The sequence below is a fragment of the Lucilia cuprina genome, chromosome 2 (genome assembly GCF_022045245.1).
Source record: "Lucilia cuprina isolate Lc7/37 chromosome 2, ASM2204524v1, whole genome shotgun sequence".
Lineage (NCBI taxonomy): Eukaryota > Metazoa > Arthropoda > Insecta > Diptera > Calliphoridae > Lucilia > Lucilia cuprina.
This window is the reverse complement of record NC_060950.1, coordinates 6284843-6305360: the sequence shown is the minus strand read 5'-3', so window position 1 is coordinate 6305360 and position 20518 is coordinate 6284843. Positions and strand designations below refer to the sequence as shown.

Here is a 20518-nt window from a genome sequence, read left to right as displayed (position 1 = left end):
GCTTTTTATAAAAAATTACATAAAGAGCTTTTTTGAAAAAAACATTTACATAAGAAGCTTTTTAGGAAAAAAATATAAAAAATAGCTGAAATAAAGTTGAAATAATTAAAAAAATTATTTTATATAAAAAGCTTTTATAAAAAAAAACATTTAAATAAAAAGCTTTTATAAAAAAAAAAATTTAAATAAAAAGCTTTTTATGAAAAAAACATATATATGAAAAGCTTTTAAAACAAGGATTTATATAAAAAAAACTTACAAAAAGATAAATAAATTTAAAAATATATTTTTAATTTTTTAACAGAAAAAGCTTTTTTGTTGAAATTAAGCTTTTTAGGGAAAATTTAAAAAACTGTTATTTCGAAAATATTTATGTTTTTAATAAACATCTTTAGACAAAAAATGAGACAATAATTCTCTTCTTTAAAAAAACTGAAAAACTTCTTAATTTTAACAAATATCCCCAAATTCCAAACCCCTTTTCCAGCTTTATGTACAACGGCGAAGTCAATGTGGGTCATGAACATTTGCCGGAATTCCTAAAAACCGCCCATTTACTACAAATACGAGGTCTAGCCGATGTCAACAACGGCTCATCGGCCTCCTTCACACCAACACTCGCTTCCTCAACGCCCTCCAATAAATTGAATACAGCGTTAAACAGTCAACTATCAGGCAGTACGAACAAATTGAATTTCTTGACAGCTGCTACTCAAGCTTTAAGCAATTCCTCCAACTCACCATTTACAACACCATCGCTAGGATCGACTACACCTTTAAATAATTTATTAAATAATAGCAACAGCAATCTTAATAATAATAATAGCAGCAATAATAATAACAACAGCAACAATAACAATAATAACAGTAGTAGCAACAACAACAACAACAATAATAAGAATAACAATTCGAATAGTGGAAATACCCCTGCCATACAGGAATTGAAGGCCTCGTCAGCGTCTCCCGTAAGAAAATCAAACAATAACAATAAAGTAAAGTAGACAATTTCCAAAAAAAAAAAAAAACAACAACAAATGGAAAAAATAGATTTGTCGCGAAACAAAAGAGCTTTTTATGTAATTTTATTTTCTGTTCTTTTCTTTTTAATATCATATTATATAGGCTAATCATTGGGACTTATCGGATTCGGATAGCAATCGTAATAATCACTTGACACCTCCTCCTCAGAAAAGAATAAAAAGTGCTGATTTGTTTCGTGCCCAACATGGTATCAGTCCCGAACGTTTGCTAATCGATCGTGAATTTCCAGTAGCTGGTCAACATCCTTTAACACGTAATCGTGATCGTAGTCGTGAAACCTCACGCGATCGTGATCGTGAAATGCGTGAATCTTTGTTGGGACAAGCTTTGGAAAATACAAATGGTTTACAGGTAAGTATTCCACAAAAAACAACAACCATTTTATATTTACAGAAATCTTTTAAGATTTAGCAGATCTTTCAGATAAACTATTTTTTTCCAAAATTTATACCTACTCATTTGTTTTTGTTGTTATTATTGTATCTTTCTCAGAAACAACATCCCGATATGGCTTCTCTACATGCCCAAAGCGCCGGCGAAGACTCAAATAGTTCCGATACTGAACCCTCTGATCGCGGTGATGCCCAACATGATGGCACCATGGACTCTATGGACAATCAACGTTCTCATTCCTTCCCTAATGCCTTTTTAGGTTTACAAGGTATACCCGGCCTATTGCCAGGTCCTTCCGGTATGGCTGCTAATGATTTCGGTAAGTCCACAAGTTTTCTATTTATCATTTTAATACAAATTTAATTAAATATTTGAAACTATATACATACTATTCAATATATATTTGCCTCTTGTTGTTATGTTGACAAAATTTACTCATCTCGATTTGTAATCAGAAAAAGAAATATTTACAAAAAAAAAGTAATCATGTATTAAAAAAAACCGAATCAAAAATTACAACCAATTGGATCAACTTAAATTTTATTTTGCATATTTTTTTTTTAATTTTTCTATTAAAGTAAACAATATCAAAGAAAAAGCATGTAGTATTTTTTTTTAATTTTGAATAATGGCAAATCGATACCATCCGTTAAGAAAACGTATTGGAACCAATTGGCTTAAGGAAAATTAGTTATGTAAGTTTAAAAACAAAAATTGTCAAAATTATATAAAATTTATAAACAATTTGCCATTATATTTTAAAACAACCAGTGTTTTTAGTATAAAGTTTCCAAACACCCAGCATCTTATAAGTTTCTAAAGAATTTGAAATTAAAATTATGAAAACAATTTAATACTTGTCCGTTTTTACTTACTAAAAGTTTTCCAGCAAAGCTTAATGGATTAAAATAGGTTTATGATATGATATAAGTGAAACTAAACTCTGTTTTACTTAAAAAAAAGCTTTTAAAGTTAAGAAAAAACTTTTTTTGGATTATTAGAATTGTTTTCAAAGTAGATCTTTAAATTTAGCTTTCTTTATAAAAAGCTTTTCTGCAAGCTAAATAATAACTTAATAGTTTTTATAAATTGTGTTTTGAATTTTCTTTTTGTTAAAGACTTCTAAAGCTTTTTTGGTTTAAAAACTCCTTTTGAGTGTTTTGTAAATATATTAACAAAGAAAGTCAGTAAGCTTTTCTAAAATCTTTTTCTTAGGCTTAGAAAGTTCTACAATTAAATCTAAACCATTTTAAACTAATTTTCTTTATGCTTTAGAAAACTAATAAAAAGCTGTACTCGAATTATTTACTTTTGTTTTCAAAGCACATCTTTTAATTAAGCTTAATGTTAAAGCTTTTCTAAAGCTTATTGTTGGTTTGAAAACTCGGTTTAAAAATTCACTTTTATAATTGAAAGACTTGAGAGGAAGTAATTTAATAATGAAAATATTTTATGCAATTTAAGACTTAATGAAATCTATTAAGCTTTTCTGAAAGCTTTATTTTAAGCATTTAAATATCTTCTATAGATTGTTTTCTTTTAAATTTTTAAAAATTTTTGAAGTTTTTGAAAATTATTTTTTGGAATTTTAAAGTTTATTTTTGTTAAAGCTTTTCTAAAGCTCTTTGCTGGTTTGAAAACTCGGTTTGAATACTCTCTTTTAGAATTAAAAGAGTTGAGAGGAAATAGTTAAATAATGAAAATGTTTAATGCAATTTAAGACTTAATGAAATCTATTAAGCTTTATTTAAAGCTTTTACACATCTTCTGTAGATTGTTTTTTTATAATTAATTTAAAAAGCTTTATTAAAAGCTTTCAAGCTAATAAACTGTTAGAGCACAATAATAAATTAAAACGAGAATTTATTTACAGTTAATTGGAAAAGTTTTACTGAAAGCTTTTAAGCTAACTTAAACTGTTAATGAGACAATAAATAATGAAACCGAGATTTCATTAAACATGTTTAAATAAAGCTTTTCAGCCTTATTCATAAACATTTATTAAAGGTTTATAAAACAAAATTTTTATAAAAATTTGATTTAAAAAACCTTTGCTAAAAGTTTATCAATAAGACTCTTTGTCATTAGAATATAAAATAATAAAAACATTTTCTTTAATTAAAAAAGCTGCTGGGTTGTTTTATAACAAACGGTTTCAAACCGTTTGAATATTATTTAAATGTCATTAAAAAACCACAATATTATTGCTTGCCCTTCTTTTTTATTAAAAATTATTATTTAAAAACTATAAATATTTATTATAATTTTTGTATTATTTAATATTTAAAACTTAAAACAAAATGAAAAGGTGAAAAATCTTGCTAGAAAAACTAAAAACAAAGTTTCCCCTTAAAACAAAAAATTCTTAAGCCAATATTCTTTATTTTAACAACAATTACCAGGATTATAGCCAAAACGTGTTTCAATTTAACACTTAATATGTTTTAATATATATTTTTTTTTCTACAGATTTTATTTGCACATTTAGTGTCATCGAAAAATACTTGAAAACAATAACTAAAAATTATTTTTATGATTATATATATATATATAGAGAGTAAATGCTTGTGCTTTGCCATAAAAATAATAATAATAATCAAAGACATTTAGTCAATGTGTTTTATACCCTTCACAAAAGTAAAAACAAAATCATTTGATGACCCATCTTTAGAGGACAATCCTCTGAAATGTATTTGATATTTACCATTAAATTATCTATTTCTATGCACATATACAAATAAATTATTATTATTTTTGAACATTTGTTCAATATTAACAATATGTATGTATATAAATGAAATAATATTGCATATAATACGGCGCTGCTTTAATATTTTGTTTGATTGTATTTTTTTTTTTTAATATTCAATACACATCTATTTAAACTGACCATACGTTTTATGTGTGTGTAATAAGTTAAATACAGGGTGTGGTGTGGTGTTTAATAGGAAATTGAAGGAATGTTTTTATGAGTGTACATAGTTAAGGGTTGCCAAGCAATGACTTGCTTCGTTTTTTTTTTTTTTTTTTTTTGTATATTTGTTTTTATTTAAGGATGTTGTTTTATTCCTTTAAGCCATGCATGTGTGTTTTTTTCTCTGTTTGTATGTAGATTTCTTTTATTATGATTATAATAATCTATAAACATTCAATATCTATGCTTATGTCCTGTTAACGACCATTAACATATACATATTTGTGTATATGTTGTGTATTACAAGGATATTTATAATGTATGTATACTTATGTAGATTATATAATACATTTACCATATACACATGCTTAATATAAATAGTCCTGGTGTTATGTTATTCTTATGACATCTAATAAAGAACAACTACTCATCATCAGTGAAAAAAAAAACTAAAAACAAGCTCATGAAAACAATGGGATATTATTTGTAATTCAAATTGTAAATACATGATTTTTATTTTTTTGAGGTTCATTATAGGTGCAAAACTATTGTTTTCCTATTTTTATGAGGAGTTGTAGTATAATTTCAAAAGCTAATAGGTTTTATGTTTAAATTAATGTAAAAAATGAGTTTTTTTAATATTTAAGCCTAAAAGTATGCTTTTAAATTTAAATACATTCATTTTTTGGGCCTATGATAGGTGAAGACTTTTTGTTCTTTCTTTAAGAGAATATATTTATTTTTTTAGGATTTGTTAAAAAATGTGTTAAAAATGATTGAAAAAGAAGTTTTCAGAAAATTTAAGCCTGAAAGTATATTACGAAGTTTAAATAGTAAAGATTTTAACGCCTAAAAGTAGACTTTTAATATTTTTTTAATTAAAAAACAATTTATCCAAAACTTTTGTTTAAAAGTATTAACTTTTACAAACTTAAGTGAAAAATTAAATTTAAAATTCAATATTTTTTCAATATAAGCCTAATGTTTAATCTTAAAACTTTTCAAAAATCATTTCTAGTTCCAAAAATGACTGCCCTTTCTTACTCTCAAACAAGAAAATAAAGTTTAACAGCATTTTCTCTCAAAAGTATGCTACATTTTGTAATGTTTGTTTATTCTTTTATTTTTTTTTTGTGTCTTATCAAATAGTAGTTGTAAGGGTCAAGGTCTAGACTTGGGGAGACAAAATCTCCCCAACTCTTTTTTTCTAAATAGTTTTGTTAAAAGATTTTAAAATATGGCCTCTGGAATGACTTCATGAAATACTACTCTTGAGTTTACGTTTCATTACAAATGTTCACTGGTATTTTGGCTACATTTTCCTAGCTCCTAAGAAAATGGACCTTGTTCGCTTCCACCTTACATAAAACCATTAGCTTAATGCCCTAAAATATTTGGCTTTTGTATCGAGTTCGGGTTTTATAAATACCATCTGGTATGCAAAGTTATAAATTCCGGACAAAGAAGGTTAAGTGCAAAAATGGTTTAGCAATTTGCTTAAGATTTCGTTTAGCACCTAAAAACACACATAGTTTTTGGGAACTTCTAATCCTCGTAGATATGCTATAAGTTTTAAATATAAAAATCCAATGTTAACATTTGCTGTCATGCCTAAAAGTGCACCACACTTTTTGAAACGTAGCTGTCAAACTATAAACAAATACATACGAAAGGTATGTACAGCTTTAAATACCGAACGTAGTAGATAAATCGTTCTAAGGTTTAAGTTAAAAATGTTTTTGTAATTGGCTTTAAATAACGTTTAGCTATAAGTTTTAAATATAAAAAACCAATGTTAACATTTGATATCATGCCTAAAAGTGCACCACACTATTTGAAACGTAGCAGTCAAACTATAAATACATACTAAAGGTATGTGCAGCTAAGAATACTGAACTTAGTACGTAAAGCATTCTAAGGTTTAAGTTAAAAATGTTTTTGTTTTTAACTTAAACCTTTTATTGGCTTTAAAAAAGCTGTAGTTTTCTTAACGTAAAAACTTTGGTAACAAATATCCCATTATTCGCAAATGCTTTCTAAAGTTATTGATGAATTATTGTATGGAAAATGTGCGTAATAAACCTAAAATAAGTGATTAATATCTTTATGAATACGGGGTAATTTTTTAAAAATTTTTAAAGAGTTTTTTTCTTCTATCATAAAATACTAATCAATATTTTGCGATAAAGAAAAAATAAGCATAAAAAATATGTTTCTATGTATGGGTTTCTAATTCGTTTCTTAAAAAATTTATAAGTATAAAAGAGATAAACCTTTGTTTTCTAGTTATTAAACACAATTTATTTATTTATACCCAACATTCGTGTAAGTAATATTGTACTTGAAACATTGCGTGTTTAATTGTATTGAAAATACATCAGTTTGAGTTTCTTTTTATTTCTACTTTTTCTTAGAAAAAAAAAAATAGCAAATTTATTAAAAAGGAAATACAACATGTAATATTTAGCTTAAAAAATACTTACTTATTTACATGCATACATATGTATAAAAAGGAAGGAAGGAGAGTTATTAGAAAAAGATGTTCGTTCCTAAGAAGAAAATTAAACCAGGGTTAGGGGCAGTAGACATTTATATTTAAGTACAAATGTTTACCTTATAGTTAAATAATTCCTAAGAAAAAACCATTAATATTATTAGACCTTAATGTAAAGAATAACTAACGATAGGGGAGTTTTTAATTAGAAATATGCATGTAATGCTTAAAATCACCTTTAAAATAAAATTTATATTTTATTAAAAAAAACAGATTTTTATTGCAAATAAACTTGCTATTAAGAGTTTTATAATAAACTTCCAGCATCACAACACTTTCATAAGCATCATGTGTTTTGTTACAATTTTAAAGAAAATTTCAATAAATAAATTTATTTGCCCAAAATAAATGAAAGAAAATAAAAACTAAAGTATACATTTAGGATGGTTATGTCTTTATTTGTTAAAATCAAAAACCAAAGTATTGGAGAAAAAAATAAAAAAAGAAAATAATAGAGAACTTTTAAAACATATGAAATTGAAAACTTTGTTATTTGAAAAATAAACCATTATAATGAAAACAGTGGTCAGTGTTTATAGTATAGTTTATAAAATGAAAGGAAACAGGATATAAGGGCGTTTAGAAAATAAAGTATTTTTTTTTTTCTTTGAACAAAAAGCAACAGAGAGTGGGGGGGGGGGTAAGACTTTATAAATAAACTTTACAAATTTTAAATGTTTTTTTTTACTTAATAAAAGGTCCAGGCTGTATGGTTTTTTTTCTTTTTTTCTTCTTACTATTTCATCATTTTATTTTTCTCTCTCAAACTCGTCATAGTCTTTGTTGTGGTTTGTCTCACATGTTATTTTCTTGTAACAAATTATATATTAAGGAAAAAATAGAAAAACATAAAAAAATCTAAGAAAAACTTATTAAATATACGGGCTTGTTTTTTTGATAATGTGGTATTGTAAAGAAATAAAATAATATTATATAGTGTAGCATACTTTTAGGCTGCCTACCTCTAGATTGAAGAGTAATGCTTATATGTGATGTTTGCCAAAAGTAGTGAAAAACCAAAAAAAAAAAAAATAGATAAATAAATAGAAATGATATTTGTCTTATTGTACAAAAAGAAAATAAGTTTTGTTTATTTTTGTCTGTTGTGGCCTTTTAAATGGCTTTTGTTTTTATAAAAATTTTAAAGTTAAGTCTAAAAAGAGTCTACTAAGTTTATCAATTGATTTGTAAAATAAAGTATTTTTTTTAATAGAAAATCGTAAAATTTACGCCTTTTTTTAAAGTAGGCGTGCCAACACCTGCGCATTAATTGGATTGAAGGATTCCTTATGTGGGATCGAATGGAAATATCAAAAAGACAAACTCCGTTCATCATTCCCTACAATTAACTGTCAGTTTGAAGATTAATTATGTAGTACCAAATGAAAAAAATCCTAAGGAACCAAAAGTCTTAAAAATACTTGAAATAACCACGCCTTTTATAAAGTGGGCGTAACAATCGTTCGTTCATCATTCCCTCCCAATTAACCACGCCTTTTATAAAGTGGGCGTTAGAAGTACATTCGCTCCAGTAAACTGTCAATTTAAGGATTCTTTTTATAAGATCAAATAGAAGAAATTCAAAGGAAACAAAAGTCTGTCAAGGTTCTTTCATCATTCACTCGAATCAATTGTCCTTATTAAGATCCTTTATGTAGAATCAAATGGAAGTAATCAAAAGGAGCGTAAAAAACCTATAAAATCACAATATTTAAAATAACTACGCCTTATTAAAGTGGGCGTAATAAGGTCCTTCCATTATTCCCTCCAATCAACTGTTATTATAAGGATTCTTTATGTAGGAACAAAAGGAAAGCAATTCTGTTAAATTATAATACCACGCCATTTATAAAGTCTCATCTTTCCCTCCCATTAGCTGTTCTTATAAGGATCCTTTATATAGGATCAAATGTAAGAAATCTTAATGAAAAGAAAAGCTGTAAAACTATAATACTTTAGCTAAAGAAAGTCCGTCCATACTTGCCTCCAAATAATTGTTATTTTTAAGGTTCTTTAAATTAGATGGTTCAACAAACTTATCCGTCCAACTTCCTGTATATTGAGGACAACTACAATCAGAAAATACACATTAAGCTGCTCAACAGTTTTCCATAAAATTGTCCGTCTATCCCTTTTTTAAAGTTATTAGTAGAGTAACTATAAAATTCGTCTAAGCTTTAAGCACATTTTTTCATTTTATTTTTCTTATTTATATGCTGTCAATCTTGTTTTCATTTTCTTTTCTGTTTTTTTTTTTGATATTATGTGGCCAGCAAAAATACAGCAAATCTCAACCTTTAGTTTAAAGTTTTATCATGTGTTTGTTTAGTTTGTTTTTTATTTTATTTTTTTCTCGTTTAACAATTTATTTTAATTTTAAAAATGTTCATGACTTATGTGTTTCGTCCTTTTCTTATACAATTTTGTAAAAAAAGAAAAAAAATCTATCTTACTCATTTTACAATGCCAGTGCTTAAGATACTCTATAAGAAAACATATTAAAATGCAAAAGAAAATATTAGTTTTTTTTTACGTTTGCTCTTAAAAAAATACTAAAAGAGACCAAAAAAGAATGGAAAATGTCCTTTAACACATATGTGCATTATTACATTTCTTTTTGCCATAATATAGAAATATTATACAGCAATATTTGCTTTTTCTTGGCTTTCGAAAAGTAATAAAATGTTAATTTTTAAGTAAGAAAAAAATTTTATAAAAAAATCTTTAAAATAACATTAATAAGACTTTTTCAAGAATTTATTATCAGACAAAGTAATCAATTTGATAGCCTACTTTTAGGCTTTAAAATTTTATCATTATTCCTTAGCAATTAAATTGCCATAAAAATTTTGATTTGTGTGTGTATTTTAGTTGGTATCTTCATAAAATATTTAATTTGTATAACAAAACTTTACATAGTTTTATTAAGCTGTGGTGTAATCAAAGAAATTAAATACGTGTACGGGAGAGACATACAGAAAAAGAAGAAAAAAAATCAACGTAAACTACCGGAAAAGCGGAAACAGGCGGAAACATTATATTCGCGCGCATTACTTAAACATTTTAACAGCAATAACAACCATAAATAAATACACATACGTTTAATTTAACTGTTTTTAATGTTAAAAATAGCTACAGCAAAAAAAAAACTACACTACACCTAAAAGTAGACTATGAAAAAATAAAACAATAAAAATAATCGCAATAACAACATGAAATTGTAAGTGCGTGTCTTGTATGTATTTAATATATTAAATACAAATACATATAGAAGTTTTCTTTTCTACACACACACTCACTCTAGCTCAAAAAAACAAATTGTACGTGAAAAACTATATATATAAAAATAATGAAAAACTTTTGTTAAACGTTTATACTTAATGTAATGTTAATATCAACATTTCTAGTTGTTACTACACATACTTTGATTGTAGCTGTAGTAGCTTTAGTTTTTTTTAATACATAAATAAATATGTACAAATATATCTGGTAATAGTTAAAGTAAACGCACCCATTAAATTGTAGTAAATAAACTTTGTTTTTTTCGCTTCTTTAGCCACCTTACCTAACCACCTCCCCCCACCCCTTCACATATGCCATAGTTTGGTTAGGTAAAAGTTTTTTTTAGTATTTTGCTAGACAACAGCGGCAACATGACATGAACTGCCACTTAAGTAACAAAAACGCAAAAAGTAACGTATAAAACAAATTGTTTCTAATTGTTTTATTGTTAAAATGGTCTTTAAATAATATTAATTATTTTAAATTTATATTGTCAAGTTTTAGACGTTTTTAAGAAACCAGTGTTTAATTAGTTTAAGCCTGACAGTAGGCAATGTTAAATTTCCATAACCTTAGCTGCTTTTAAGGATTTTTGTTGAAATAAGTTTAAGCCTTAAAGTAGACATGATTGTGACATGAGAGTTTTGACGTGAGCACCTGTCTTGACGGCTTTATCTCACAGTGGTCTTTTTCATCTACTGGGTAGACTTGAAAACGGGTCTACCATCGTCCAGCAACTGGTCACCCGTAGTACCAGATTATGCGGTACTCTGGTCAGACCTTTATCAATCTATGTAAGGACTAAGCCAAGCAGTAGACTGTAACCACTTTTCTGTCCCGGAGGTATTGGCCACCTCTTTATACCCCGGGATGGCAATAACATCAAGGCGGAGGTCTCGCCAAGGTAACATGCCCCCGGGGGACCTTAAAGTAAACAAGATTTGGATAACTCAAAATTTTCTGGAATTTAAACTTTGTCTTCTATAAAACACTTGCTACTTCAGCTTAATTTTTAAAGCCAAAGTCAGATGTAAAACTTTTAGACCTTTCGGAATAACTAAATCATTTTCTAAAGCCTACTTTTAGGTTAATAATAATTACTCACGAGATTTTACCTAATTTTTAGAACGATTATTTAGATTAGAATATTAAGTGACAGGATCATTCTAAATAACAAGCAACAGGTCAGTGATGGCCACCTGATCTCGGCAGGTCCATAAAGTTCATAATGAATAACTAAATATTGTTTTCTGAAGTCTACTTTTAGGTTTTTACTTAATTTTTAGAACGTTTTTTTTTTTTGTTTAAGTTGCTGACTGACAGGGTCATTCCAAATAACAAGCAGCAGGTCATAATGAATAACTAAATCATTTTTTCTAAGGCCTACTTTTAGGTTAATAAATATTCACCTGATTTTACTTATTTTTTAGAACGATTTTTTAGTTTAAGTTGTTGAGAGTCCGAAACATTCTAAATAACAAGCAGCAGGTCAGTGATGACCATCTGTTCAAGGCAGATTTATAAAATTCAGAATGAATAAGAGATTTGCAGCTTAAAAGTGTAGCCAGTACGTTTGTTTGGATGCCTTATTTACTATTGCCTAATTTTAGGCTTTTAAATATTTAACTACAATTACAATTATCTACTTTAAGGAGTTATATTGTTACTTTACAGCTAAAGAATTTTTACATACATTTCTTAAGCTTCGCACTTCAATTAGGGCCTTAAAATGTTTGAAAGCTTCTTCCTTAGACACATCATAATAAATTATAAAATATTGATTTTCATAACAAAAAACCTTTTTCGTATAAAACTCAAATCTAACATTACATATGTATGTATAAATTACATCTACTTACAAACACATTACTTACAAAACTTTTTTTGCTGCTATCATACACATTGACATTTGAAACTTCAACTCACGTATATCATCTCAATAACGCCAGGTTTTTTTTTGCTAATATGTGTATGTAGGTATGTAAGTCTCTTTGAATCGTAAGCTAAACTTTTTTGTAAGGCAAAATAATATATTATATAATATATTGATATATGTATACAGACATACTTAAAGTTATATTAAATAACAACAACAAGAAATAGTACGTTAAATAATTGCTAATGCACGCACTTTTACTTTTTTTTCTTCTTAACAATTTCATCGATACTTCTTTGCCAACAATTTAGACATAAAATTGAAAATAAAATAACGAGAGTAAATTAAAAATTAAATAGAAAACTTATTAAAAATAGTAAAATTACAAAAAAACATTTTGTTAAAAACTACAATTAAACTTCTTTAGCTCCCTAAAGTAGGCTATAGTATTTGTGGTTATAATTTATAAACTAATTTGCTTAACTTTATATACTTTACAAACTAACCTCAAGCTCACTTTCCTTAACTTACTTAATTTAGATTCCTGCTCCTCCTTTTAACTTTATTCATTCCTACATACATATGTTTTTCATTTTTTCCTCATTTTGCGTTTGGTAACATTTTTCTAGGTATTTTTTTTTTTTATTTTCTATATTAATATCTTTCGATCATTTAGGTTTATTTATTTTCTATACCATACGTCTACTACTATTACTATTACAAACATTTTGATGAATATACATTATCCTTTAACACGCATGGGGCAGTCAGCATATAGTGTAATCTTTGAAGGATTTTGTAGGAGTGTGTGTGTGTAACATATACAACTGCCTATATTAAGAAAAATTTCTTTGAAAGGCTGCATATAATTTTTTCTACACTACATGTGAGTGTGTGCGTGTGCTTTCCATGTGAAATCATATGGGTGTGTGTTTTGTTGTTTTATATAAGCGATCAAATGATGGGTTTTACACACATAAATGGACATTGACAGCAGGCGAAACTACTTTATATGTACAATCAAGCGTATAAATAATAAAATTTATTTATTTTTATAAAGAAAACACTTAAATGCAAATATCCATTTGTTTTTTTTTTTTTTTTTTTTTTTGTTTATTTAAATCAAATGTTTTAGATTATGAAAGACAAAGATAAATACGTTTTTTTGAAAGAATATTTCAAAAAACATGACAAATTTTTAGGTTAATGTAAAGAAGTAATTTACGTTTTATTTGAAGAGAGTAAACTTAAGCCTTAAAGTATACTAAAGATATAAGTACTAACCTAGTCAATTTAGGTCTATAAGGCGGAAGTGAGATCAAACTTAACAACTACTTCATTCTCAATAGTTTTTCTTGCTAGATCATACTAGATCTTTTAACGTTTTTTCCCTATGTCTTTCATACTGAAATCACCAAAATCTCTTACATCAATTGCCTAATTTCAGGCGAAATCTAATCAATTAAATATGATTAATTATATATTACTTGGTTGTTTGGTTTACGTGGTATTTCTCTGCGCATTTAAGTAGACTCGAAGTGACTCTGTTTTGACCATTACATCCTTTCTCCTATCGTTGTAACTGCGTTAATGGTCCTTGAATAGTAGCGCAAGCCGACTTGCAAGTTTTGACAGCTCAAACTTATATTGTGTAACTAAAAGGAAAGTGGCAGCATACGAATTTAGTCAGAGAAGTGCTGTTGTATGAAAGACTTGCTCCAATATTTTCACATAAATTCGCTCCTGCAAAGAATTTTGACTTTGAAAACTCTATCAAAATCTGATTGTTGGTCCTAATTTATTTAGGTTAAGCACCATTTTTCTTTGTCTACTTTAAGGCTATTTTAGGTGTTTTCCAAATTTTGTTGCCTACTTACAGGTTTTCTAGTTACTTTCTTAAAATAAAACTATTCTCCGCCTACCAATGCCTACAAACAGCTCAATTAAACTCCTTTTTAACATCATATTTCTAATTTACAAATTTTTCAATAACCATTGCCTACTTTTAGGTATTTTTTTTAAATTAACTTTAAGGACTTTACTGTTGATCTTGTTCAGTAATAAGGATTTATAAGGCAATGAAATAAATTTAAAAAATTAACTTATACTTAAAAGTTTACAAAAAAATTAAAGTTTTACTATAATTGTTTAACAATGGCCACACAATTGAAATTCTAATTTTCTACTTAAATTTCAAATCTAAATAATATTTTCATAATGAACGTAAAGAAAAACACACACACATTTGTTAAAGGAAAATAAAGAAAGGATAATTTGAATTTTAATGTAAAAAATAAGGGGTTCAAACTCTCCACACACACACACACACAGACATGAACAACTACTGCCTTTGATTATAAAATATAGAAAATACATTAAATTCAAACTGAAAAAAACACATATACACACATACTTTTGCTTGATTTGTTTGTATTTGAAAAATAACAATATACATTTTAGAGAAAAGCAATAGCAAAATGTATAAATAAAATTTTGAGTAAAAAACAGACAGACTTATGTTGAATGTCCTTTACTTATACATATATGAAAATATATTAGATATTAGTTTTTTTGTGGGAATATGAATGAATATAACATAAAAATGGACGTGCTTATACAAATAAATGTATAATATCCTAAAAAAGGAACAAAAAAAAAACAAAAAGTTAAGAAAAAGGAATGCTGTATAGTCCTACACTTTTAACAAACATTTCCATAATACATTTGCAATTACCATATGTAAGTTTATATACATACATATGTATAGAGGAATACATACATATATACATAAATATTGTAAGTTATATACATATGTATGTAGATGTATTACTGCTTAAACAACAAATGGACACAGGACCCAAAGTACTTAAGGTAGAAAATTTAGAAAATTTTCTAAACAAAAAGTTTTTTTTTTAATATTATTTCTATATTGGTTAAAACGTAGTTTATGCACACACACACATACATACAAACAAACACAAAACTTCTATTACACATTTATTTATTTTTTCTACAAAAAAGGGATAAAATTTTGAAATTATTCACAAGTGTTGTAAGTATGTGTTTATGTAAGTCGTAAGTATTTGTTTGTATGAGTTGGCTTGTATAACTGTATAAGTAACTATGTGTCCTTTTTTCCCAAAAGAAAAAACAAATCATCTATGTTTAAATGTGTGTTCATGTGTGTGTATAGTTGTTACCAGAGAAAATAAAATATAATTTGAATTGTTCATTCGTATAGGATTTCAATTCATTTTTGAAATCCATTTCAAATTGTATAAATTTTATATTGTCGAAGTTTATGTTGTTGCAGTAGTTGTAGTTAAACGAGGTTTAGCATAAAAAGTAATTAAACCCAAAAGAACTTTTTAAATGGATTTTCTTGTTACTTTTTAGCAAAAGAGAGTTTTTCTCTAAAGAAACTTTTAAGTGAAAAAGAAGTTTTTGTTTCATACATCAAAGTCTGTAAAATTACTCTATGGTCCTAATCCTGTATTATACCAAGGATAGTCGCCTTTGAAACTCCATATTGTCGCGAATTTGATGTCCATAATCATGATCACTTTGAGACATTGAAATAACTGCTAATAAGAGATTCATTATTTCTTCTAATGCAACCATTTGTTGTAATATCCTTTCAAACAACTTTGTCTTCAAACCTCGTTTTGCACACATAAAATATATTTGCTTTAAAATATTATAAAAGTCAAAGTAAAATTGAGAGAGAGCAGCCTTAGAAAACAACAAAAAAAAAAAATAAAAACGAAAAACTATGCAAACATTTAAACACTTCTACATTTATATATTCCTATACACACACATACATACATTAAGACTAACCAGTTTTTTTGTAGTTTAAGAAAAAGGACCTTTTTCCTAAATGCTGCTGATACTTTGCTCCAAGTGTTGGCATATGTGTATGTAAGTGTGGGTGTTTGTCTTTATATGCATATAAGTGTGTAAGTAGAAAAAGGATATTTGTTTAAAGAATGATTTGATATTTTATTTTTTTTATATATATACTAAGAGTGGGAGTTAAGAAAAACTTTGGGGTTTTCTGTAAAGTATAAAGTAAACTATACACTACTACATATAGAGTGGAATAGGTTATTGTAAAGATGGTTGGCATAGATTTACATAAATCCATATGCAATGTACATTTATTTAACATTTATTTATATCGGCAGCATACTCTCTTATACATATATTTATAAAAAAACACACACACACATACACACATACAGAAAAACCCATCAGTTTTACTTATATTATTTTGAAATATCTAATAGCAACAACAAATAAAAAAAATATGTATTTTTATAAGACAAGAAACAGTTGGGATTGTATTTGAAATGGACTCGTCGCCAAACTACTTACACTCTATCACACACTCTTTATACATATAAATAATGTTTGTTTAACTCCCTCAATTTATGCAGAAACTGGGTCCGGCATCAGGATTGACCAACAACTAAAACAACAACCACCTCTTTTTCAAGTAACTCATGCTTTTAGATTTTCTATTTATACTTATATATTTGATGTATGTGTTTTGTGTAGTTGTTTTTGTATATGTACATACATATGTGTGTGTGTGCATTTTTTAAGGAACAAATACATCTTATTACCATATTTATATGATGGGGGATAAAGTAAAATAAAATAGATATTTCTTTTTAGTGTTTTAATATAAACTCAAAATACGAGGCATTACTTTATAGACACATATAATCCAAACTAAATAATTTCAATAGAAAAATATTTAGATCAGAAATCTATTACTTTAGTCCTGAAATCATTCCAACTTATAAGCTGCAACATTGTCTTAAAGCTTAGCATATATAAGAAACTACCTTGCCTAAAAGTTTATGATTCTAGTAGCACTGCAATACCGCTCAGTTGGTCATCCTTGAATCATTAAAATCTCCCAAAGTAGATTATTAGTATGGTAGTCCAATGTTTATACTTTTGAGACATTATAAAGCTCTATAAGGCACTCCAAACACTGTACTGTGACACTGTATAACTTCTTATATTCTAACAGCATTGAAAAGTCCAAAAATGTATTACTGTGTAATTCTGCGAATCGTTCTTTACTAACCACTATAATAACCAATAAATCATGCTCCGAAATTAATCATCCTTTAAGCGCGCCAACGTTGATCTTATTAAGACACAGCAGCACCCAAGAGCTAATAGAATGCCATGCTCTTAATTTTGAGACATTTCAACGTCCTAAAGGTGATCAGCCTTAAGATCACATTAACACGAAAATACTCCGTAGGTAATCGTCCTTTTTGCGACTCCCAAAGCACTGTATTGTTCAAAGTTAGTGTCCTTTAAAACACTATATTGTTATCGAAGTTGATAATTAATGTCTTAATGTCTCAAATTGATCACTCAAAAAAAAACTTTGAAGCTCCTTGTCTTACTATTGTGACCCACAACCACGGCCATTCTGACCCACTATAATGTTCGAAAGGAGAACATCCTTAAGTCAGTGTAATATCCTGAATTCTAGTTTTATTGAAGACGCTATATCGTAACTTTGTTTACTGCTTGAATCTTAATCAATTTGAGAGTCATACAACATCTGACCGATGATTACTCTTGGTCCTTATTTATTCGAAATTAATATTCCTTGATGATTATAATTTTTAACTATTGAAGCACCTCAACGTTGCTTATACTGATACACTAAAATATTCCATTAATATACTTAAGTAGATCGATCTAGACTTGATCATTTTGAGACATTGTAACATAAACTTAAAAACGCTAAAATTTCCCAAAGTTGAACGCTGTTAAGATACTGTATTCGCCCGAATTCGATCACTTTTAAACCACTGTAAGTGAGATCACATTTCGAAATACTGGAGTAACCCACAAGGTTAAACAATTTAAACAAAATTGATCACCCCATGATACGGCTATGTTTAGAAATTAGAAATTGCTTAGTTCACAATCCTCGCATTTTCATACAAACAAGTATTTTATGCGAGTGCAAAAATATCTAAATATATATAAGCATAACTATTCTACATTATTATTTTATTCCACATTTTTCCTTATCACATGAAACCTTCGTCTTCTTGTGTTCAATGCCGCCCAACTTTAGCTCCTAAGTCTTGTATAGACTCACACGTCTTACGGTTTTTTAACCAACCACCCATTTGAAATTTTCTAAATAAAATATAAAAAAACAGACAAACCTAGAACAGTAAAACTACACTCTAGAGTAAAAGTAATACTTCATCCTTTATTTTTGCATTGATATCCTTTAAGTATATGTACATATATATGTATGAGTTAATGTATGTGAAAGTGAGTTTGTCTGTACAAATACTTGTTTGGATGAAATAAAGAAAAACCTTCTTATTCTTCCTACTACTGCTACTACTTTTAATAATTTTTTTTGTTTTGAATTTTACTTGACCCTGTCTTAAGGCACACATACACATCTGCCAAGCAATTTGCCCCCCAACCCAACTTCTTAAATTTTCTCAAACTTACACAGACATTAATTCATACACAAGTGTGTTAGAACAAAATTACTATATGAATTTGTTTGTCTTTTTGTTTGTGAGTGAGTGAGTGTGTGTGTGTATGTATGTGTGTGGCATTTGTAATATCCCTTTTAATGGATGAGTTATTGCCCAACATTCGTAAGTAATGTAAGTAGGTGCGTAGTGTTAAAATTTATTTTATTTCTTACTTATTTTTTTTTCTTTATCCTTTTTTTCTTATATCCTTTTCAATATATGTATAATGTGTATAAGTGCGTGTGTGAGTTTTTTTTTTTCTTATATATGTACATATTTTTTGTTCTATTTGTGCGTTCAAATCGATTGTTGTTTGCATTTCATTTGCTCAATACTCAAAGTGTATTTTTCTTATTTTGAAATATGCGTAGTTTTTCTTATTTTATATTCATTTTCACAAACATATATACACACATACACATATGTGAATATTTTACACATTTTCTGCCCAATCTTAAGTGTTACACTTATGTTGGCCAACTAATGTTTGCTCACATGAAGGAGGACACAAGGAGTTTGCTAACGGGGGTTAGAGTTTTTAAGATTTAAATAAAAAGATTTAAAGTAATGAAGAATAAATAAATAGAAGTAGATTTGGGCGTTGGTTATTTTCAATTTTTTTTTTCAAAATACACAAAAAACTGTATTTTAAATAAATACTAAAAAAATATTGATTGATTTATTAAAGCATTTTGTAAAGTACAGTTTTTATTTATAAACTTAACGTACCACCAGGGTGCTTTTTAAATCAGTTGCAAGTGTAAATTTCTTCAAGTTTATTATTTTCATTAAATTCGTAATCTTAGTACAATTTGTTAGAAAAAAATACCTTCTACAAATACTACCAAATATGCTCTTCAATTCAATATGTTGATCATAGTTCAATTTGTGAATAAAAAGTACCAAAAGTATTTTTATTTTTTAATTAACATATATGTTTGTATTCTTGATTAATTTGCGTTCAAAAAGTACCCTGTTCCCTGTTAAAATATTCCATATTAGCTGTCTGTTCCAATTTATCCCTTTGTTTATAGAATTTAGTACCAAAAAAGTACCAAAATACACTTTATTAAGTACTTCGATGAAAGATTTGTTATTTTCTAGTTTAAAAGCTTATTGCTGATTCCCTTAAGGCACTGTATTGTTCCCAATTTAGTCTCTTTTAAGACAATATGTTATTAGCGAAATTCATCGTCCAAATCGTGAATATTTTGTAACACTTCAATGTCCCAAATTGATTGCCGTCAAGAAACACTTTAATGTCTTAAAGTTAACCTTGAAGCATTATAATATCTCACTATTGTGACACCACAATCAAAGATTATTGCTTTAAGGATATGTTTAACAATTTCATAATATCCCTACACTTTCCAACAGTTAAAATTAGTAATTAGTTAAAATTAGAAATTGTTGAACTCTTTACATATTTTCCTAATTTTAATTCATTTGTCTCTTAGTATTTTCTCAATTGTACTCATAAGAGGAGAAATTTGTAAAAAATTACTACTTTTACTTCCTTTTCTCATAAAAAGTACTTTTTTGAATTGAGATCGAAATAGTACTAAATACTTTGATAAAAATTCGCAGAAATAAAGTTTTTTCTCTTGCGATTTGTTTACTATTTCATAGCAACCCTACACTTTCTAGCTGCATACAAAAAGTACCAAATTTGGTACTTTTTGTTTACCTAAAAATAACTCTTTTTACATTTTGTCTTCAAGAGTGAAAACAATACTCTAGTTATACTAGTAGTTAAGTAGTTTCTAAGTTTCTCATAATAAAACATATTGCAACATTTCAATAACCAAGTGTTTTGGTACTTTTTTAACAATCAGGTACTTTTCGAAAAAAAGTGCCTTAATTGTTAAGAAAATTTTATTTTTATTTTCTACAAAAAGTACCAATTTTGGTAGTAA

General features: G+C 27.2%; 1 protein-coding gene across 3 annotated transcripts in view; it reads left to right on the top strand.

Annotated features, from left to right (window-relative positions):
* Positions 1–20518, top strand: part of LOC111681675 (protein abrupt) — a 103680-nt gene that overhangs the window by 39395 nt on the left and 43767 nt on the right. For 2 of the 3 annotated variants that reach the window (XM_023443559.2, XM_046946604.1), the window contains exons 4-6: positions 488–992; positions 1123–1392; positions 1534–1753. In XM_023443559.2, coding sequence (XP_023299327.2) covers positions 488–992; positions 1123–1392; positions 1534–1753 — 995 coding nt within the window. The remainder of the gene's footprint in view (positions 1–487; positions 993–1122; positions 1393–1533; positions 1754–20518) is intronic. The other variant, XM_023443560.2, reaches the window with a different exon arrangement.